This window comes from Rousettus aegyptiacus, unplaced genomic scaffold (genome assembly GCF_014176215.1).
Source record: "Rousettus aegyptiacus isolate mRouAeg1 unplaced genomic scaffold, mRouAeg1.p scaffold_m13_p_11, whole genome shotgun sequence".
Lineage (NCBI taxonomy): Eukaryota > Metazoa > Chordata > Mammalia > Chiroptera > Pteropodidae > Rousettus > Rousettus aegyptiacus.
Genome location: NW_023416286.1, coordinates 24,009,033 through 24,027,565, shown reverse-complemented (window position 1 = coordinate 24,027,565; position 18,533 = coordinate 24,009,033). Strand labels below are relative to the sequence as shown.

Genomic DNA, 18,533 nt, shown 5'->3' with positions numbered 1-18,533 from the left:
AGGTGGAGCTGAGGCGGTGACGCTAGCACTGGGGAGCGGCTACAAATAAAAATGAAGCCTCACTAGCTTGCCCACCGCTCACCTCCTGCTGTGCAGCCCAATTCCTGACAGGCCAAAGACTGGTATCAGTCTGTAGCCCGGGGGTTGGGGACCCCGGCTTTAGAAAGTCACTCTAAAAGATATTTCTAGTGATTACGTTACTGAGAAGTAGAAATACCTAACAGAAGAAAAAGAATGAATAAAAGTTCAATTATTTTTGTTGCTTTAGAAAGATTACAACTAATCTAACAAACTGCAAAAAGCTAAATAAGTTAGTCGATAGAGAAATGTTAATAGTTATGTAATTTCATACTTACGTACAATGGCTTTTTAAAATTTGACTAATAGTTCCAATTTTATTTATTTGGTCTTACTGAACAAGACAATATGTATATGGTTTTTCTTTTACACCGAGTTAATAGTCTCATTTCTGACTCTGATTACAATATAACCTTGGTCAATTAATCTGTTTAATACCTACTTCACTGAGATGTTACAACTAACTGATACAAAACTGGTGATTTTGCTTATATGTAGAATCCAAAACACAAAATAAATGGGCAAAAACAGAACAGAAACAAACTTATAGATACAGAGAACAAATCGGTCACCAGATGGAAGAAAGGTTGCAGGGATAGGTCAAAAAAGGTAAAAGAGATTAAAAAGTACAAACTTTCAGTTACAAAAATAGTCATGAAGATATAAAGTACAGCATAGGAAATAAAATTAATGATAACAATGAATGGTGTTAGATGGGTACTAGACTTACCAAGGGGGTCACACTGAAAGGTAAATATTTAATCACTATGTCATATACCTGAGAGAAATATAATACTGTATGTCAACTGTAATTAAAAAACAAATTTTAAATAAAAATAAAGACTAGGGTCTCCTGCAAAAAAACAAACACACCTGTTTTTGTAATAAAAGTTATTATGTTGGAACCCAGCCATACTCATTTGTTTACATATGAAATATGGCTGCTTCTGCACTGAGTAGTGACTGTACAATCCACAAAGCCTGCAATATTTACTATCTCATGCTTAATAAAAAAGGATGCTCATCTCTGATATATGGCATGTAAAGTGCTAATAAGCACTTAAACCTCACATATAGTAAGAACTCAACAAGTATTAGTATAATTATACCAACAAAATTATTGAACACATTTTATCATAAGAGTATATACTATTTGAGTTTTTGAAAAAATCAAGCAGTATCTACCTGTACCATAGCAACAAGATCTTGTAACTGTCTAAGTTTCTGTTTTGCAGCCATAAGTCTATTGATCTTCTGTTCAAATTCAGCATCTTCTGGAGCCTCGTCAACCACACTGCTCCTATGACTAGATAACGAAGCTCCACTGACTCCCTCATCTTCTGCTTCTTCCTCCTCTTCCTCCTCATCTTCACCTTGCGCAACATGAATCCCCTGTTCTCCTTCTCTATTATATCGACAATCTGCTGAAAACATGTATTATTAAAACAGTAATTTAATAAACTTGAGTATTAAAGAAAATCCAATTCCCAAGACTATAACAAAACTTTCTGTGAATAGTCATATTCATATTATCATACCTAAAGAAGGAGGTACGTTTAAAGCCCTTATGTTGGCAGCAGATCTGTTGTTAATTTCACAATTAGAATTAACTGATCTGCCATCTCTATTATTAGAAACACATTGTGCATTAGAATTACTATTGACTTCATTCCAGGTGGCAGCTACTTGTGGATTTCTAAAAGAAAGAAAACAGCCTGAGTTAAGGTAAAAAAATAAAAACAACATTAAAAATCAAAATTTCAGAGTCATAACATCATTGGCTACTTCCCATTTATATTCGTACTATGAATAAATAGCTCGGGCTTTTCATTAACTTTTGCTATTTGAAAATTTAAGAAGAAAAAAATCTGAAAAATCATAATTATATCTAAAAATAGAGACGTAGGAAAATGCTAAGTTAGATACTTCTTGGGATTTACTTGCACTTGATCTAACAAACAACAAATTTACTAAACTACATTTATCAATACTTCCCTATTTTTTTTTCTTTACAGAGCAAGTAAGATGACATAGAACAAAATAGCAGACTTAACAGAAGAAAAGTTTAACTGAAAGGCAAATAGCACTCAATTGAAGTTTCTTTGGTTCAATATTAAAAGTATTAAGTTAGAATAAATGTTAGAAAAACAAACTTAAAGTTCTTACCGGATGTTAGTAACAGGTTCAGAATTTTCATGTTCAGAGTCATATTCTGACTCTTCAGTTTCTTCATCTTTTGTATTTTCATTTACAGCATCTGTCATCATATCTGATGTTTGCTCATAATAATGAACTAATTCTCTTAGTTCATTCAATCTTTTTCGAACTTCATTTAACTTCCTGAAAAACAATATATATATATATTAATACCTATTTCAGCAAAGTAAAGCACACTGTTTTCATATGAATATGAATAGCAGCCAGCACAAAATTTAAACCTAGTTAAATATCTAGGTAGTGTGACTACAGAGATTTAATTTCAAGTCCAGCTTACTCAAAATCTCATCGCTTTATTTTCTTAGATTGTTAGGGACAAAAGCCTAAGAAAACCAGTTTCAAGTGCTCATTTTAAGCAAATATAAATGTTAATAGCTTAGAATTCAATGTCAAAAATATTTCTAGGTTTCTTAATACATATCAAAATGAGAAGTACAAAATACTCAATTTGAGTACTAGCTCTCAGACAAATCAGGTATGCGGGCATTATTGAGCATTTACAGGTTCCTGATTTCTCTGTAACATACAGAGATATCTATAACACACAGAATGTCTACCAAAAATAACAAGAAAGTATGTTGAGTTTTTAAGTGCCAAGAGTTATGTCAATGTTTTTAAATCCTTAAAATACCTTTATGAACGGGTATATTATTATCCCTATTTTACAGAGGCTAAGTGAGAGTAAGTTATAAGCCCACGGTCACACAGCCTTGAGAGCTATAATTTCAGAGCTGACTCTCTAAAACCTGGCTGGGATCTAAACTATTTGAATATAGAAAGAAATCTTGTAAATTTATTCTAGCTATTTCTAATCCTTTATTTGGAAATGGAAATACATTACCTAACAGAAATTACCTGTATTACAAAGTCGCATACCTCTTGGACAACTCAAAGATTGTCCATATAACACACACATACATTTCTACCACCATACCACATAAGTATGTTTATATTATACAGTTTTTCCAGTATTATCAATAATCAAAAAAAAAAAAAAAATCCCAGAATTTATTCCCACTATTCAATTCTGATCTTTGTAACAATATTTGTAAAAGTGTTTTACTGGAGTTTTTCAGTTGGATTTAGATGGCCTTCATTTTCACTCTCATTCTGAGAAACTAGAGAAGCAGCAGGATAAGGAGCCAATGATGTGAGGCCACTGGATTCTCCATTGGCAACTGGTGCTAAGCCTACAGAAGCCGAGGGAGCTGAAGTAATACTTCTTTGATCCATACTCCTTTGTGGAGAGGCTGAAGAAGGCGCAACTACCAAAAAACAAACAAACAAAACAAAACAAAAGTTACCATAAACAAATATGGCATTAAACAATGACTATTCATAGTCTGCTAAGACGTAGGGGGGGAAAAAAGCAATCATTAACATCTTAAATTCTGCAGATTTCAACTTCAGAAACTTAAGGATGTAACATTCAGGTCACTTATTAACATGTCCCTCGACCAAACGAAGAGTTAAAACAGAAAGAACAAGGACAAGACGGAAATTAATAACAAGAATAATATTTTACCTTTAAAAAGTAACTAGAGTATTCTTTGATAAACTTGGTTCTAGGTTCAGTTAAACAAGGCCACTGTGTATGATGTGCAGTAAACCAATCTACAAATCCTTACAGGGCAGCCTTAGCATGTTATATATCCCTAAGTGCTCATAGGAAATTATATTTGGGCTCCAAGATAAAACTTTTCTTTGCTCCAAAAAAAAAAAAAAAAAAAAGAAAAAGAAAAAATCCATACCATGAAATACTGCTCAGCAATAAAATGTACTAATTAGATGATGGCTAATCCTCTTTAGCCCTTGAACTACATTTTAATTACTTTTCTGTCCACACAGATCGTACGAAGAATATCTTATGCCTTCAAGAGTAACAGATTAAGAATCTTTGCACTTCTCTTACCACTTTACAACTACTGTCATTTATCTCTTTCTCATAGCAACAACCATCATTTTTTGTTGCCAACAATACCAATTACTACAAATGGTTTCCAGTAGTCTCTTTACTCTATTCCCACCTGAGATGACTATTTATATATTTTTAAAAAGGACGTAAGTTACAGAATTTCTGTGCTAGACCTTATACTATATAAGTATCTCATAACTGTTTTATAAGTACTTTCTAAATTTAATAGTTTTTAAATCAAAGTACTAATTTGAGTTATATTTAAGGGAAAATTCTGAAACTTCTAAAAAATGTAGTATTATATCCAAGTAACAAAAAGCTACCACCTTCTCTTCTACTTTTCCCTTATTGAAATCCTACCAATTTTAAAGGCTCAACTTTATTCTTTCCTTTTTCTGAATTATATAGAACAGATCCACCATCTATTTGGCTTTTATCATATACTGCATTGTTATTTAAAAACTTCACAAGCAGGTCCTATCTCTCCACAAAACTTATAATTTTCTTGAAAAACTGTTCATTCATTCACCGAGTATTCACTAAGTAATTATCATGTGCTGCCATAATACTATGTGTCCTACATCTTACACGGCTAAGCCAGATTTACTTACATGATGAATTGTTCAGATGCTGATCTCGAAGTGTATGAAGTTCCCCAAGCAGTTTGTCCATTTTTTGTTTCTTTTCCTGTAACACTCTCATTTTGCTAAAAAGTTGGACTTTCTCATCAGGTAAATGGTCTGAAACTGATGAATTCCTGCTCTGAGAAACCTCCCTAGTTAATGAAAGACTTTCTGCTTGTCTTCTATTATCTGGAACAGCTGGAGGCTATTATGAAAAAAAGGAAAAGAAAAATAATGACTAAGGAATTAAAGGTTGCATTCTCACTTTGAAAGTGCATAAAAATGCTTAATAAAAAGCGATAAATATTTGCTGAAGTTGTACTGGTGGGTAAACGTGTGCCTTTCCTATTCCTAAATTGCATAGTGCTTCCTGGTATGCCACTGTAACACACATATACATGCTTTTACAGACAGACATTAACTACATGGTGGTCTTGGATTCACTGGATATTATTATCTGGATATAAATCAAGTAAATCTAAATTAATCCAGAAATGCCACACTTCATACAGAATAAACCTTCAATGATATTCTCTTTTATAGATAAAAGATATTCTCTATCTTAGAACGACCACCATAATCTCTAACTTCTTAGCCTATCAGTTTTTCCTACCACTCCTTTTCTACGTTCTTCTATTTAAAATATGTATATAAGTGAAACATTTAGAAAATTCACTAAGGCTTAGAGAATCATATAATGAATAAATAGCTCAGTCCAATTTTAATATTTTGCTACATTTCTATCAAAATTTTTTAAGAGAAATGTAATATTAAAGATATAGCTAAAACTCTAAATGTACCAGTCCCCAATCCTATTACTCTGTCCAGAGGTAATCATAGTATAATAAAATTAGATATCTACCATTCTTATATATGCTTTTATTTTGTAATGGCTATTATGTATGTTCTTTATATATTTTAAACATAAACTAAGTGGTATCCATCCTTCTTAAACTTGCATTTTTCGTTCATTAGCTCTGGTTCAGTTACTGCAACTGGTTACGGGATTTCACCCAACAAGTATATCATAACTTATTAGTCCATTTTCCTGTTCATAGACATTTGTTTCTGACTTTTTGCTATTATCACAATGCTCTCATGAACATTCTTGTACATATCTCTGTGAACATGAGTGTTTCTCTAAGGTGGGCCGCTGCATGGTTACTAGGAAAAATTTACTATACATTGCTGAATAACTCCCCAAAGTGGTTGGGCTATATTCTTATTTTTATTTGGTTGGCAGATAGGAGACAGTGAGTCTTCAATCATACTTATTTCCAGTGGAGAGGTATCAATTCACCCTTTATTACTCCAGGCCCACAACAGATTAAAAATTTTGCATTTGTATCATTATTTTAAAGGGTTAACAAATTATAAACTTATTAACTCCAAAATGAAACTTAAGGGCTTTCTTAAAATTATTAGTAAAATAATGCAAGAAGATGATAGATTCGAACACAACTTAAAAGTTATAACCATTAATCTTTGAGAGGAAAAAAGAACGCATCATTTAGTAGCATACAAAGGGAAAATTTCACTATTCAATTTAAAGTAGATATTCCTCTAATTTAGTGTTTCTCAACATATAGTCCCCAGACTACCAGCACTGGAATCAAATAGGAGAAGCCCACTCCAAGTGTGTGAATCATAATTTTCAAAGTAGGGAGATTCTACTAACCAGAAATCTACATTTTTTTTTTTTAACAATCATGCCAGGTGATACTTATGCTCAGTAAAGTTTGAGCACCACTGTTACAATTATTGTGATTTTAAACTCAACTATATTAAATTATTACCTGAGAATCACGAAGCTGATTATGAAAACGTTGAATTAAATCATTCAATTCTTCATTTAATTCAGACGTGATACTGACTCCAGATAGGCTACCTGTAGTTTCTGCTACAGCTGAAAAAAAATTAACCACCATTCATTAAAGCAATTAAATAAGTAAAATACCCTTTCGATTTCTAAGAAGCTAAAATTAAATTTCTTGGGGGAAAAAAGGAACTAAAAAATAAACCTCATTTAATTTGAAACTAGTTAACCCTCAGATTTATCTGCCAATCATTTAAGTTTCTACCTAACCTGAAAATAAAGGGAATCTCACAAATCATCTTTCTCTGTTCCACCATTCAAGGAGGGACACATATGTCTCAATTAAGAAGTGAATGAATGGAGTGGAGGTGGGGGTGGGCCTTTCACGTTGGGTTAAGGGAATGGCAGGAAAAGTAGTTAGCCTGAAAAACAGGAGCTGATTCTGACAGGTCTCAAACCCCACCTCCCCCAACAGAATCAATGCTCTCGTTGATAAGGAGGTGGCAAACTTCACTTAAACATTCAGATAATAAATATGCTGGGTTTTGTGGAAATATAATTTTTGTCTCAACTACCCAACCCTGTCACTATAAGGCAAAAGCAACAGACAATACATAAACAAATGAGCATGGCTGTGTTCCCTAAAACTTTATTAGAATCAGTCAGTGGGCCAAATCCAGTTGGCCGTAGTTTGCTGACCCTTGCAACAGAACAGATAATTTATTGAACTGCTTGTGATATGAGTCATAATAAAAGACTGTAGTTTTTATCCTAAGGCAGTATTCTGATGGAAATTTTGATGTTACCGGTCTCCTACCCAACCACCCTGTGCTTATCCTCTCCAGCTCTAAAAGAGGCACTGGCTATAAACTGCTTGTTTTTAAAGAAAAATACTAGATTTTCCCACTGAGAAATGAGAATTTCAGGGCTGGACAGAATCCCTCATATCTAGTTCAAATCTGTTTTGAAAAGAAAGAAACTAGTCTCGATAACTAATACAACCTTCTAGTTAAATGATGAAAGGAGTACTTGCTCCCATGACAATCATATTGCCTCTCATACACCAGAAGATTATTCGGCTTTTCATCAGTATTCCTGTTAAATCTCATAAATACAAAAATAAATCTATTTTAAAATCGCTAACCTAATATTCTTTGAAATATATAAATTTAAACTGACTCATTCTACTGTTGGCAATACTACACATAAAAAAAAAGGATACTATGCTTACTTAAAAATAAAAGTTCATATTCATAAACAAAGACAATTGACCTAGACTCAAGAAATCTGATTCTACTAAAATTCTGCAGAAGCCTAGGCAAGCCACAAACTCTATATTAGAGTTCGTTCTCTATAAAATAATAAGAAAAAAAGCTCCAGCGACCAACAGTTTTGTTATGATCCAAGGAGATCGTATAAATGTAATTACATGAAATAACATAATTATCACAGCAAAGTCTTACATCTGATATTCCAAACATTAAAAATATTAAAAATATTTTAAAATATTTAGTATTGGTCACTGGTAAAATGTTTTTTTCCCCCAGATATACTTGTAAGAGCTAATGATACTTTTGGATTTTACAAGGAAAAAGTGGAGATAAAAATATGTATAATCATTACTATATATCATGCCATATACATAACTATATAATTATTACTAGAGTAAGGTATATGCACTTCATAAAGTTCCTCATGAAAATGCAAAATTAAGTTATCCATAATGGTGATCAGAGGGCTGAGCCAGTGGGACTAGGTGCGGACTGCAAGATATACTGAGTAAAAACAGGCTAACCTCAGTGGGGACTGAAAATGGAGAGCCTACAAGAGATAAATTATTATTAGAATGGGATGATGGACGAGAAAATATACCTTCATTTTATTGAGTTTTAGTAAGTAATAATTTGTTTTCAACTTAATGAGAAATTAAACACTTACACTGAAGGTGGTGAGTCAAACTATAAAATTGTACTCAATATTAAAGAATTCAAAAAATTTTCCACCTAAATGATACACGGCTATACAAGAAGGAAAAAGAAAGAATGTTTCTGAGTTTCAGGAAGATTGTACAGGATATACATACAGCTCAAAAAAACTAGTGTACATAACTGGATACCTAATTAGAACTACTATTCCCCTTAGAAGCTAAAGAAGCTCTATAAATTTAATCACTGTCTCACTTAAGGTTTTAACCCTTACGTGGCAAGCAAACTATGGCAATCCTAATTGAATAAAGTACTAAAGGTGGAAATAAAAGCATCAAGAGCTCTATTAGTCTGAGGTACAAAAATAGAACTACAGCCTATCCCTTTTACCTCTTAAGGGTACTCTCTGATGAAAAGGAGAGCGAGCTGGCTGTCTGCACGGTACAGTATGATGGCCAGGAGTTGTCCCTGCAATCTTTTCTGCACAACCAGAGAAAAGCACATGACAGGGTAAGCCTCACATGTAAGTTTCTAAGCTAGTCAACAATCAAGATCTGACTATATAATAACCAGAATCCACCTTGCAATTCCATTATTTATTGAGCCTTGCTTATAATTATAAAAGCAACATTGTTAAGTCCGTGGCATACCTGAATCATCCATCACAGCAATAGCTTGCTCCGCTTTATGTTGCAGGGCTAGAAGAGCAGCCTGTCGTCCCTGCAGAGCTCGCAGTTGCTCCTGCTGCTCTAACATCCTTTTTAATAAATCGTGTTGTTTCTTCAAATTTTCTATCTCTTCCATAGGCTCCTGCTGAGGATCTCTGGCCTAGAAAATAAGACCAACAACACTTATATCTATTAAAATTCATATTCCTATTTAACTAGCAATAGCAAAGTACATGCGCAGATAATAAATTAGTATTAAATATACCACCCTAGATATAGTTTTAGTAGACTTGAAGAAAAAAAAAATGATAATACAGAGATAGCTTGTCATATTAAGGGTTAGGTAGTTAGACAATTTCATAGTGAAGACCATAAACAATGGCATAGCTTAGCACAGCAAGGAATTAATAAAAGGAAAGTAAAGACAAGACAGACAAAAAAAGAAAATAGGGAGGCCAAGAGGGCTAAAGGAGCCCCCTACCCTGCCCTTCCCTTACACACCAGGGATCCAGGCCTTACAGAAAAGGAGGACTAGATCATACCAGGCTAATGCCTAAAATTATCCTTGAAAAAGACCAGACTAAAAAACGTTCGGTATCACTCCTATAAGTGATGTTTAAAAAAATCGACGAAACAAAAACAAACCCACTATTTTCTAATCAAGGACAGAAATTTAAAAAAAAAAACATTTTTGACAGTCTGATGTGAAAGGCTTTAATTTACTTGCATTATCTTATACAAGCAAATGATAAAACAAAAATTTTATATTTTATATTTTTTCTTTTAAAATATGTTCATTTAGCTGATTCTGAGGACCTTAAGTGCTTTGCAATTCCCTCTAAAACCTAGCATTTTGCTTAAAAGTAGATCAGATTATTTTTAAAACTAAGTTTTAAAAAATTACTCAAATGTAACCAACTAGAAAAAAATAAGTCGATTAAACAAAAAAAAATTTAGATATAACTGGGAAAAAGTAAATTATAAGCCAAATTATGCACAAAACGTTTACCATAATGTTATTTTCATCATTGATTTGCCTTATTAAAAATCTTATTTTAACAGTTTAATGATTTTACCTACTATTTACAAAAAATAATTCTATTAACTTAGACATGAATATTACATTCTTTCTTGTCCTAATTCATCTTCTTAGTTCTGGCTTATTTCAAGACTGTTTAACACATCTGGGGGTGGGGGGGCGGACAATTACAAGGGGAGAGGGATAACTATCAATAGCTCACTTCTCAGATTTGATTCAAAATAATTCCATCAAAGTCATCTGTAAAATGTTAAACCAGATCCAAATAAGTACAGATCTCGATAGAGTAAGAGAAATCTCTCCAGGTTGATATCGAATACTTCAGCAAAATATCAATGGTAATTAATTAGGAGAAGAAACATTACACAAATAAGGTAAAACATCATCTAGGAAAAAAGACAACCTTCAAGAATGTTTATCGCCACCTAATTTATAATCTTCCCATTTCTCAAAAATAATTTAGACCTCAAAGTAACCTAAAAGCTATCTAATTTTAAAAAACTGACTCAACAATATTATGGATTTTTACACTTCGAACACGTTAACTTTTAAAAAGAACTTTAATCCTCATTAGTCGAAGAATTCTGAACTATTTATTATAGTAAATACAATTACCTTCAGATTTTTCACTAATCCAAAAATGAATTCTCAACAATTTCTGAAATTAGTGAGATTTTATTACTGCAATAACTTTTGCAACCATAAAAATATTTCAGAATAATATTTAGAGAAACTGAGCTGAAGGAGATGGATGGGGATTATTATTAAACATAAAAAAAGTGAAGATGAGAAAATGAAAATAAAAATAAAAATACTTAAGAACAAGTATGGAATAGAAATCCAAAAAGGAAGCTAGAACTGTATACACAATTCTAACACTTATTTTTTCTTAAACTTTCTGAGTAACTTTCAACAAGCACCTCTTTAGTTTATAGATTAAAAAATGGTAACTTGGGCATGAAGTCCTGAGTTACATATAGATAACAGGTCCAATTTCAGAAAACCCTTATATCTCCTTTTGCTCTACTCAACTGAGGTTCTTCCAGTAATTCTTCATGGATCAAATATATTTTCATAGCTAAAAGGTACTGCAGATAATATGTACTCCTATTTTTTTTTTTAACGTAAAAGGTGAGGAATTATAAGACCAGAGAAGATAAAGCTGTGATTTATCTAATATCACAAATAGGGGAAACCAGAATCCTAGGTTCTGATTTAGTGTTTTTTACACCATGCTGTCTGCCCCAAAATTATGCACTTAGATAACTCTAAATACAGAAGTCTAAGACATAATCACTGAAGCAGCATAGCGTGGTTTGGAAGACAAAGCTAGCTCACATGAAATTAAGTGGAAATGATGAAAAAAGATCATAGACAGTATTTAAAAAAGAAGCTAATAAATTCTGTAAGAGCTAAGATTAAGTGAAGGGGGTAAGATGAGTATGGAAAAACAAAAAAACCATGGCTATTTGTGAAAGGTTTCTTAAAAATTATGTGAAATATTGTTTATAAAATATCTCATAAAATAGGCTCTACCCTTGTAGGAAGCTTGAGAAAACTGATCATTGCCTATTCAGCTGAAACTCACAAGACTGATTTAAGCTCTGAATCTCAGTTAAGACCTCAACCTTTTTTCCTACTCCTCTAACAGAATACATTTTATAAGGATGTTAAGGGAGGAATGGAAGTGAGGTGGGGAGAATGACAGATTCTGTATAGCAGAGAAAGAATGAAGTCAGTCACTGGGAATTAGGAATTTTTTCTAAGAAATTAAAATCTTTTTATGAACAGAGTACTGATAGAATTACCCTAGGATGGCCCTAAGAATCAAAAAATTAAAGAGATTCAAATTAGAATAAACTCCAAGAAGTTCAAGAAAGAATAATATTCACTTTTAAGAATGTTATTTAAAGAAACTTAAAAAGCAGAAAAGTAGTTTTTAAAAGTAAACATAATGCCTTAGGGAAAAAAAGTAAAGTTGGCAGATACTATGAGATTGTGCTATAGTAATTGTCAACTCTTAGGTTCTGTCTGTCACTATTCAGAAGACTTAAAGAGAATAGTAAGTTCCAAAGGAAATCTACTGTGCTTCACATTCACTTTTTCTTCTCCAAAGGAATTAGTTTTAAAAATAATCAGCAACTTTATTTCCTCTTCCATTGAAGAGGGGCACCTTTTGCTTAATACTTCACAGTAACATCACCAGAGGTGATTTCAAACTGTATCCTCAAACTCTTAGCCAGGAAAAACAAAAAAGTCAAAATACCTAGAAGTTTTGTCATTTTTAAACACACAAAAAAGTACAAAATATGTACGTCACAGAAAAGAAAGACTAATCCTAGGTATTAAGCTAGTAATAAAACACGAAATTAGTCTTATCTATACTCAATTATTAAGATAGTACTTTATTCCTGCCAAATGGAAATGATAACTTTATAAATGCTTTTTAAACTATTTAACTAGAACTACACAAATAGCTAGCTGTCTTTAAACCTTTCCAGAATGCCTTCATGTGAATCATAAAAAATTAAAAGAAAAAATATCCAGAGTAAACAATGGAAGAAAAATTTGCAAAAACACCAGCAAAGAAGTCACTGGATAATTAACAATTTTCAACAGGAACAAAAATCATCATCCAAAAAATACTAAAAAAATTTCATTCTTACAAACACAAGAAAGCTACTAGCTTGCTCTATTTTCTTTTTCTTTAATGAATGACTACAGGAAATATGAAAAAACTTAAAAGTACCTTCACCTTAAAAAAAGCACATTTGGAACTTAATCCACAAACACAACTCTCAAAAACAAAAGGCAACTAATAGTCAAGGCAAATATTTTGTTTTATTTGATGTTATATTTTGAGTTCTCAATAGCACCAAAAAAAAAAATGGATTAAGTTTCAAGTCCTTTGTTAATGCAAATTAAAAACCGCTGCCAAAGGTAATCTATCGAGAGGAGTAAAAGCAGAAAAGAAAAAAACACTAAAGGAAAGCATTTTACTAATGCAGATTACAGTACAATTAACCATGTTAATAACTTAAGTATTTAAGAGTAATAACAGAAAAACAAATAAGGAAGAGGAAATATGAACAAAAGAGTCGCTCATTTAGAGACTTCCCAAGTTAATATCATGAAGTATATATAATATACCTTTGAGGGAAATCCACGTTTTCGGCTATATTTCCTATTAGGCCTCAGTTCCCTGCCATTCTGAGGAGGTCTGTCAACTTTCCCTTTTGGACTTGTAGTAACGTCAATGTCTGAAACCTGTTCTTGTGAAGCTGAATTCCCTAGTTTGTCCTCAATGCACGGCCGAATTCTCAGACTAAAAGATGCCTCCTTTATTAAATAGTGTAGCATATTAATTTCTTAACACAAACTCCTGTTTAACATACAAGCCAGCCTTGTAAATAAATACAAAAAATATACCAGAGTCCATCTTTTTTTAAAAATCAATCCACCCTTTCCCAAGTGGCAATAAACTTCAATAAGACTTTTAAATTTCTATACGCCAGACTACTGCTTATTGTAATTAAGTATCTTATCCTAGGCAATTTCTAAGCTGTATAACTGCTAAATCATATTAAGTTATGTTGCTATTATTTATCAACTTTCATATAATTTTGTTATAAAAAAATTCTCTTCATGAACACTATATATGCTAGTACGTAAATTTTAATAATCAACTATATCATTTCCCACCCTTCCCCAACAAAATTCCTTTACCCAAACACCCCCAACCCTTCCATTTCTGCTGAAATTAAATGAGGAAGAAATTATTCCCAACACCACTATAAATAGAAAACCAATTTCCCCACAGTAGAATCCATTCTCCAACAACTGTTTGGGTCAAGCCCTCTTTGAGTCTCTCCTGGTGAAAATAATGTAGAGAAAAAAATTTCAAATTTCCTCTTCAAATTAAGAAGGGCAGAGAAGAGAAAACGGGCAGGTAAGAAACTATACAGGTCATTATTAAAAGGAAACAAATCCTCAAATTCCTAATGCTGAATGGCATTTGGAAAATATCTTAGTAACAAAAGAAACACGCATCATTATCCTTTCATAAGAAAAGCTTTACTGTTAACAGGTTTTCATGTATACGAGCTTACGATAATGCATAGTTATAGGTGCATCTGTTAAAATAAAAATATTGAAAAGCAAACTTGTTTCAAAGCGACTAATTTCTATGAAGTATAAAACTTCTTCAAAATTCTGGTAAATTCCTAATTATATTTCAAAAGATGTATTTTTTAATAAATTTCATTTTGCAATCAGAAATTATAGTGTTCTTCTCTGTGAATAAATCACAATGAAAATGCTACCTTGTCTCATTTTCATCTCAATTTTTCAGTCACCTGATCTGTTAGTTGGAGGCTAGCCTGGGAAATAAAAAATCCTAATAGCCTTAACATGAGTCCTCAATGGCAAATGAACTTTTCCAACAGACAGTATGCTAAGCAATGATACTCTACACTTATAGCTTTCATATCCACAATGAACCTGAATTTTCTCAGTACTCCTTAAAATGGGTAAAGCTGTGCTTAATGAAACAAACTAGAAAAAACTATGTTTCTGTAAGCTGAAGATCACAAATTACACGACTTTAAAATCACTTATTAAAACAATTTTTAATGTTAATAAACTTTTAAACTTCCAAGTTTAAAAAGAATATTTCAGCATTAACAATTTGAGGGTTTCTTCCCTGAAATACAATTTGCATGAAGGAATGCCTATAAAAATATCATCTTGAAAAATGGGGAGAAAGTTTAAATCTTCATTCTAGCACTTTAATTACCAAAAAGCCGCTTACCGTGGTATCTGAAGCTTCAGACTGCACATCTATGTTTAGCGATGTGCTCTCAGCTACAGAACCAGATCCCACAGCTGAATCTATAGTCCGAACATCCTCCTCCTCATTTTCTCTAGCCTGAAATATTTTAGTGGTATAAATCATACAACTATTAAAAAGGGCAATAAAATGTTATAATGGATGGCACGATTTTCTGACAATATATCAACTCCTCTGATGTGGTATCAGAATGTCATCAGCACATGTACACTGATATACTACAAAAAATAATAATACATTATTCAAAAGTTCTATAACTTACAAGAATTTTTTGGAGAAATTTCATATACGACTTTTCTTGTTCTTTAAGGTGATCTATTAGATGAGTAAGGCGCTCAACATTAGCAGATCTTTCATTTTTCTCTACAAGATCTTCCCTCATGGAACTAGCTTTAGTAATATAGTCACGAATCTGAACAAGCCTGCTTACAATCTGTAAAGAAAATATTTTTTACAAAAAGGCATGAGTAAACAATATGTAAAAGTGACCGTAATTCATGCAACAGCAACAATTATGAAGATTTTTGATTTTAGATATAACAAAAGATACTTCTCATTTTTGTGTAAATTCATATATGCAAAAGATCTGAACCATATTAAGAATTTAATCAAAACATAACTGATAATGCTAACTCCAATTACTGTTAATTTTAAAATTTCAAAATCAGTTTTAATCTATATTACCTGAAAAACTATATTTACAGAACTGCATACCAAGATATTTACATAAATTCTAATGCTTATATTTACTTATAAATCAATTTCAAGTAGTATTTTTCAAAAGCACTTTTCAAAATAATTTTATCACCATTTAAAAAAACTCTTACAACAATCTATTAATCACTTTGCTCCCAACCAACCCCTCTTTACTAAAAGTGGACAATTTAGCACTCGTCAGAGAAACAGAAACCTTGATTTACTTTTATATTCCATTTCTACAATCGTCTCGGATTAAAAAAAAAATTACATTATTTTGAATAAATCTGATGGAACAAGGAGTGTCAGGGAAGTACTTTAATTCTACCTAACTAAAATTCCTATGTGCATTACCTAATTTTTTTTTAATGTTAATGTTTATACTTTGAAGTTTGTAAAAGCGAAGAGCAAAAGAAACAAATTTTATCACCTGGCTGCTTTCCATTGCAGGCTCTCCTCTCCCATCTTCTTCAGAGACTTGACAGTTTTGCAAAAGGTCATTACTTAAAGCAGAAGCAAACAATTCTTTACATTGTGCTGATCCATCTCTCTTTTGAGGACTTGTAGCAGTGTCTTTGCTCTTGTTAGTATTAATCTGCATAGGCAAAAAGTTGAAGGACTTTCGGTTTTCACTAAGCTGACGTTTGTTGTTAGCGGCTGTTGCTCTACCTTGAGAATCACTGCCAATGCTTCTCTGTATATGAAAAAGAAACCAAATCCACAAACATTAATCATTCAACAACTTTGTAGGAAATTCCAATGTTCTTAGACTCACCACCAGATATTGATTCAGGTGTGCATTAAAAGCTTGCAGTCAGATTTAAAACAGCTTCAGATCTATGAAGTTCTACTAAAATATCAAAATTTGATTGGCACTTTCTAGTCCTAATTTTATCAGACAATTCGACTGATGAATATGAGCAAGATTAGTCGAAATGAAGTAAGTACTAGGACTATGGACCATATTTTAACCCATAGTGCTAGTCTTACTTGTTCATAGAATTTTTTATAGGCTTTGGACCTGAGGAATCAATGTTAATTAATATGAACATCAGCATATAAAGATGTGTCTTTGTGAAGTACTGTCTGAAAAAGTACTCAATTCAGTGCCTGGCATACAGTCAGTATTCAATAATTAGTAAATAGATGACTAAATGATGTATGATCATCACCACAATACAAGACTTGATCTACCTTTACACATATTTGGAAAACTGTTTATCTCTGTGAAATCCAGATGTGACAATAAATTATGTTAAGAGTTCATTATCATTTCTACTTCCTCTTAGTTCCAAACTTTCTTTCAGTGATTATAAATACAACCCATAGTTTTATTCTGAATTTGAGGTTATCCAGCACATTCTACACTGAGCCAATAAATATTCTCAACTGGATCGTCCCTTTTCCTTAATAACAATCTTATTCAGTACTAACATGCAAAAACTAGATTCATAATGGAATCATTTAAGTTATTAGTCATAGTATGGCAACAAAGCATAGAAAGACTGTCCTTAGCAAGTGTAGAAATAAGACTCTGTTGACCTTCAAAGAACATAGTACCGTTCATCACTGATTAAAATTCTTTCCATATGCACAGAAACTAAGAAAAAGGAAATAAACAGCTCAATTTTTAAAGATAAATTATTTAAACATTTCAAATATTTCCCATTGTCATAACTTGATTTTTAAAATAATTCACAAACCTGGTCTAAATCACTGAAGTTTATACGCTGTTTAAGTTTCTCTAATTCTGCTTGCTCCGGAACAGACATCTGAGTCATATATCTACTATGTGGAAACGTATGTGGAGTCTTTGTCCTTCGCCTTCCAACTCCTGGTGATGACTCCGGAGAAATGTCATTAGTTACTCTCTTATCACTTTCTACACCAAACTTTTTCTTATTCTTTTCTGATGATCTGTTTGCCTTCTTCTGTTGGCCACCCCAATCCTTTAAAAAAAAGTAAAGGTAAGAGTTAATATGGCCTCTATTAAAACAGGAAAATATTTTGGCATGCTGAAAAAATGTTCATTAATCTTAAAAATGATAAAACACTTTTCACATATAGTCTTAGAGACAATTCTTTACTTCTACTAACCTATTTCCCCCCACATTATGTCTAGTCTAAATTTCATAGATTTTCCTTTAAAAAATAGATTACTTTCCTTTTCATAGATCATTAACAAATATAAATCCCAAAACTCCAACCTTAGAGTCAGTCTAAATATTTTCAAAAGCATTTTTAAAAATGGTTCTTTACTACCTGTAAATTCAATAATGAAGTAAATTATAGATAACTTTACTGGCCTTCTATAAAACCAGTATGTGGGATAAAACGACAGATCTGGAATCAACCTGGGTTCTAAAGTAATACCTGTTTTCTGAAAAAAATGCTCCACTAAATGACCCTAGGCAATTTAACTTCCTATAGTCTGTTTCATAATCTCTAAAATAGCGTTACATTTTAAAACAGGGTTAAAAACAACATACATAAAATATTTAGCATAGTGCCTAGTATATAGTAAACATTTTATTATTTTTTATAGGTAACAATGTACTACATAAGATCTGATGACAAAAATGCTTTATGTTTTAACCGGAATACATTTTTACTTACTTAGTTATATCCACATAACCTAACTTATTCAACAAAAAAGTCTATAAATTCCCACCATATCCCGATTAGCAGAATCTTTTAGTTTTTGATA

General features: G+C 32.1%; 1 protein-coding gene across 36 annotated transcripts in view; it reads right to left on the bottom strand.

Annotated features, from left to right (window-relative positions):
- Positions 1-18,533, bottom strand: part of PCM1 (pericentriolar material 1) — a 78,844-nt gene that overhangs the window by 50,666 nt on the left and 9,645 nt on the right. For 10 of the 36 annotated variants that reach the window (XM_036228616.1, XM_036228615.1, XM_036228614.1 and 7 more), the window contains 13 exons: positions 17,530-17,775; positions 16,257-16,520; positions 15,393-15,563; positions 15,092-15,208; positions 13,432-13,620; positions 9,225-9,402; positions 8,965-9,054; positions 6,630-6,739; positions 4,822-5,038; positions 3,359-3,560; positions 2,245-2,418; positions 1,617-1,774; positions 1,264-1,502 (listed from right to left, as the gene is read on the bottom strand). In XM_036228616.1, the coding sequence (XP_036084509.1) occupies positions 1,264-1,502; positions 1,617-1,774; positions 2,245-2,418; positions 3,359-3,560; positions 4,822-5,038; positions 6,630-6,739; positions 8,965-9,054; positions 9,225-9,402; positions 13,432-13,620; positions 15,092-15,208; positions 15,393-15,563; positions 16,257-16,520; positions 17,530-17,775 (2,355 nt within the window). The remainder of the gene's footprint in view (positions 1-1,263; positions 1,503-1,616; positions 1,775-2,244; positions 2,419-3,358; positions 3,561-4,821; positions 5,039-6,629; positions 6,740-8,964; positions 9,055-9,224; positions 9,403-13,431; positions 13,621-15,091; positions 15,209-15,392; positions 15,564-16,256; positions 16,521-17,529; positions 17,776-18,533) is intronic. The other 26 variants (XM_036228632.1, XM_036228637.1, XM_036228643.1 and 23 more) reach the window with 8 other exon arrangements.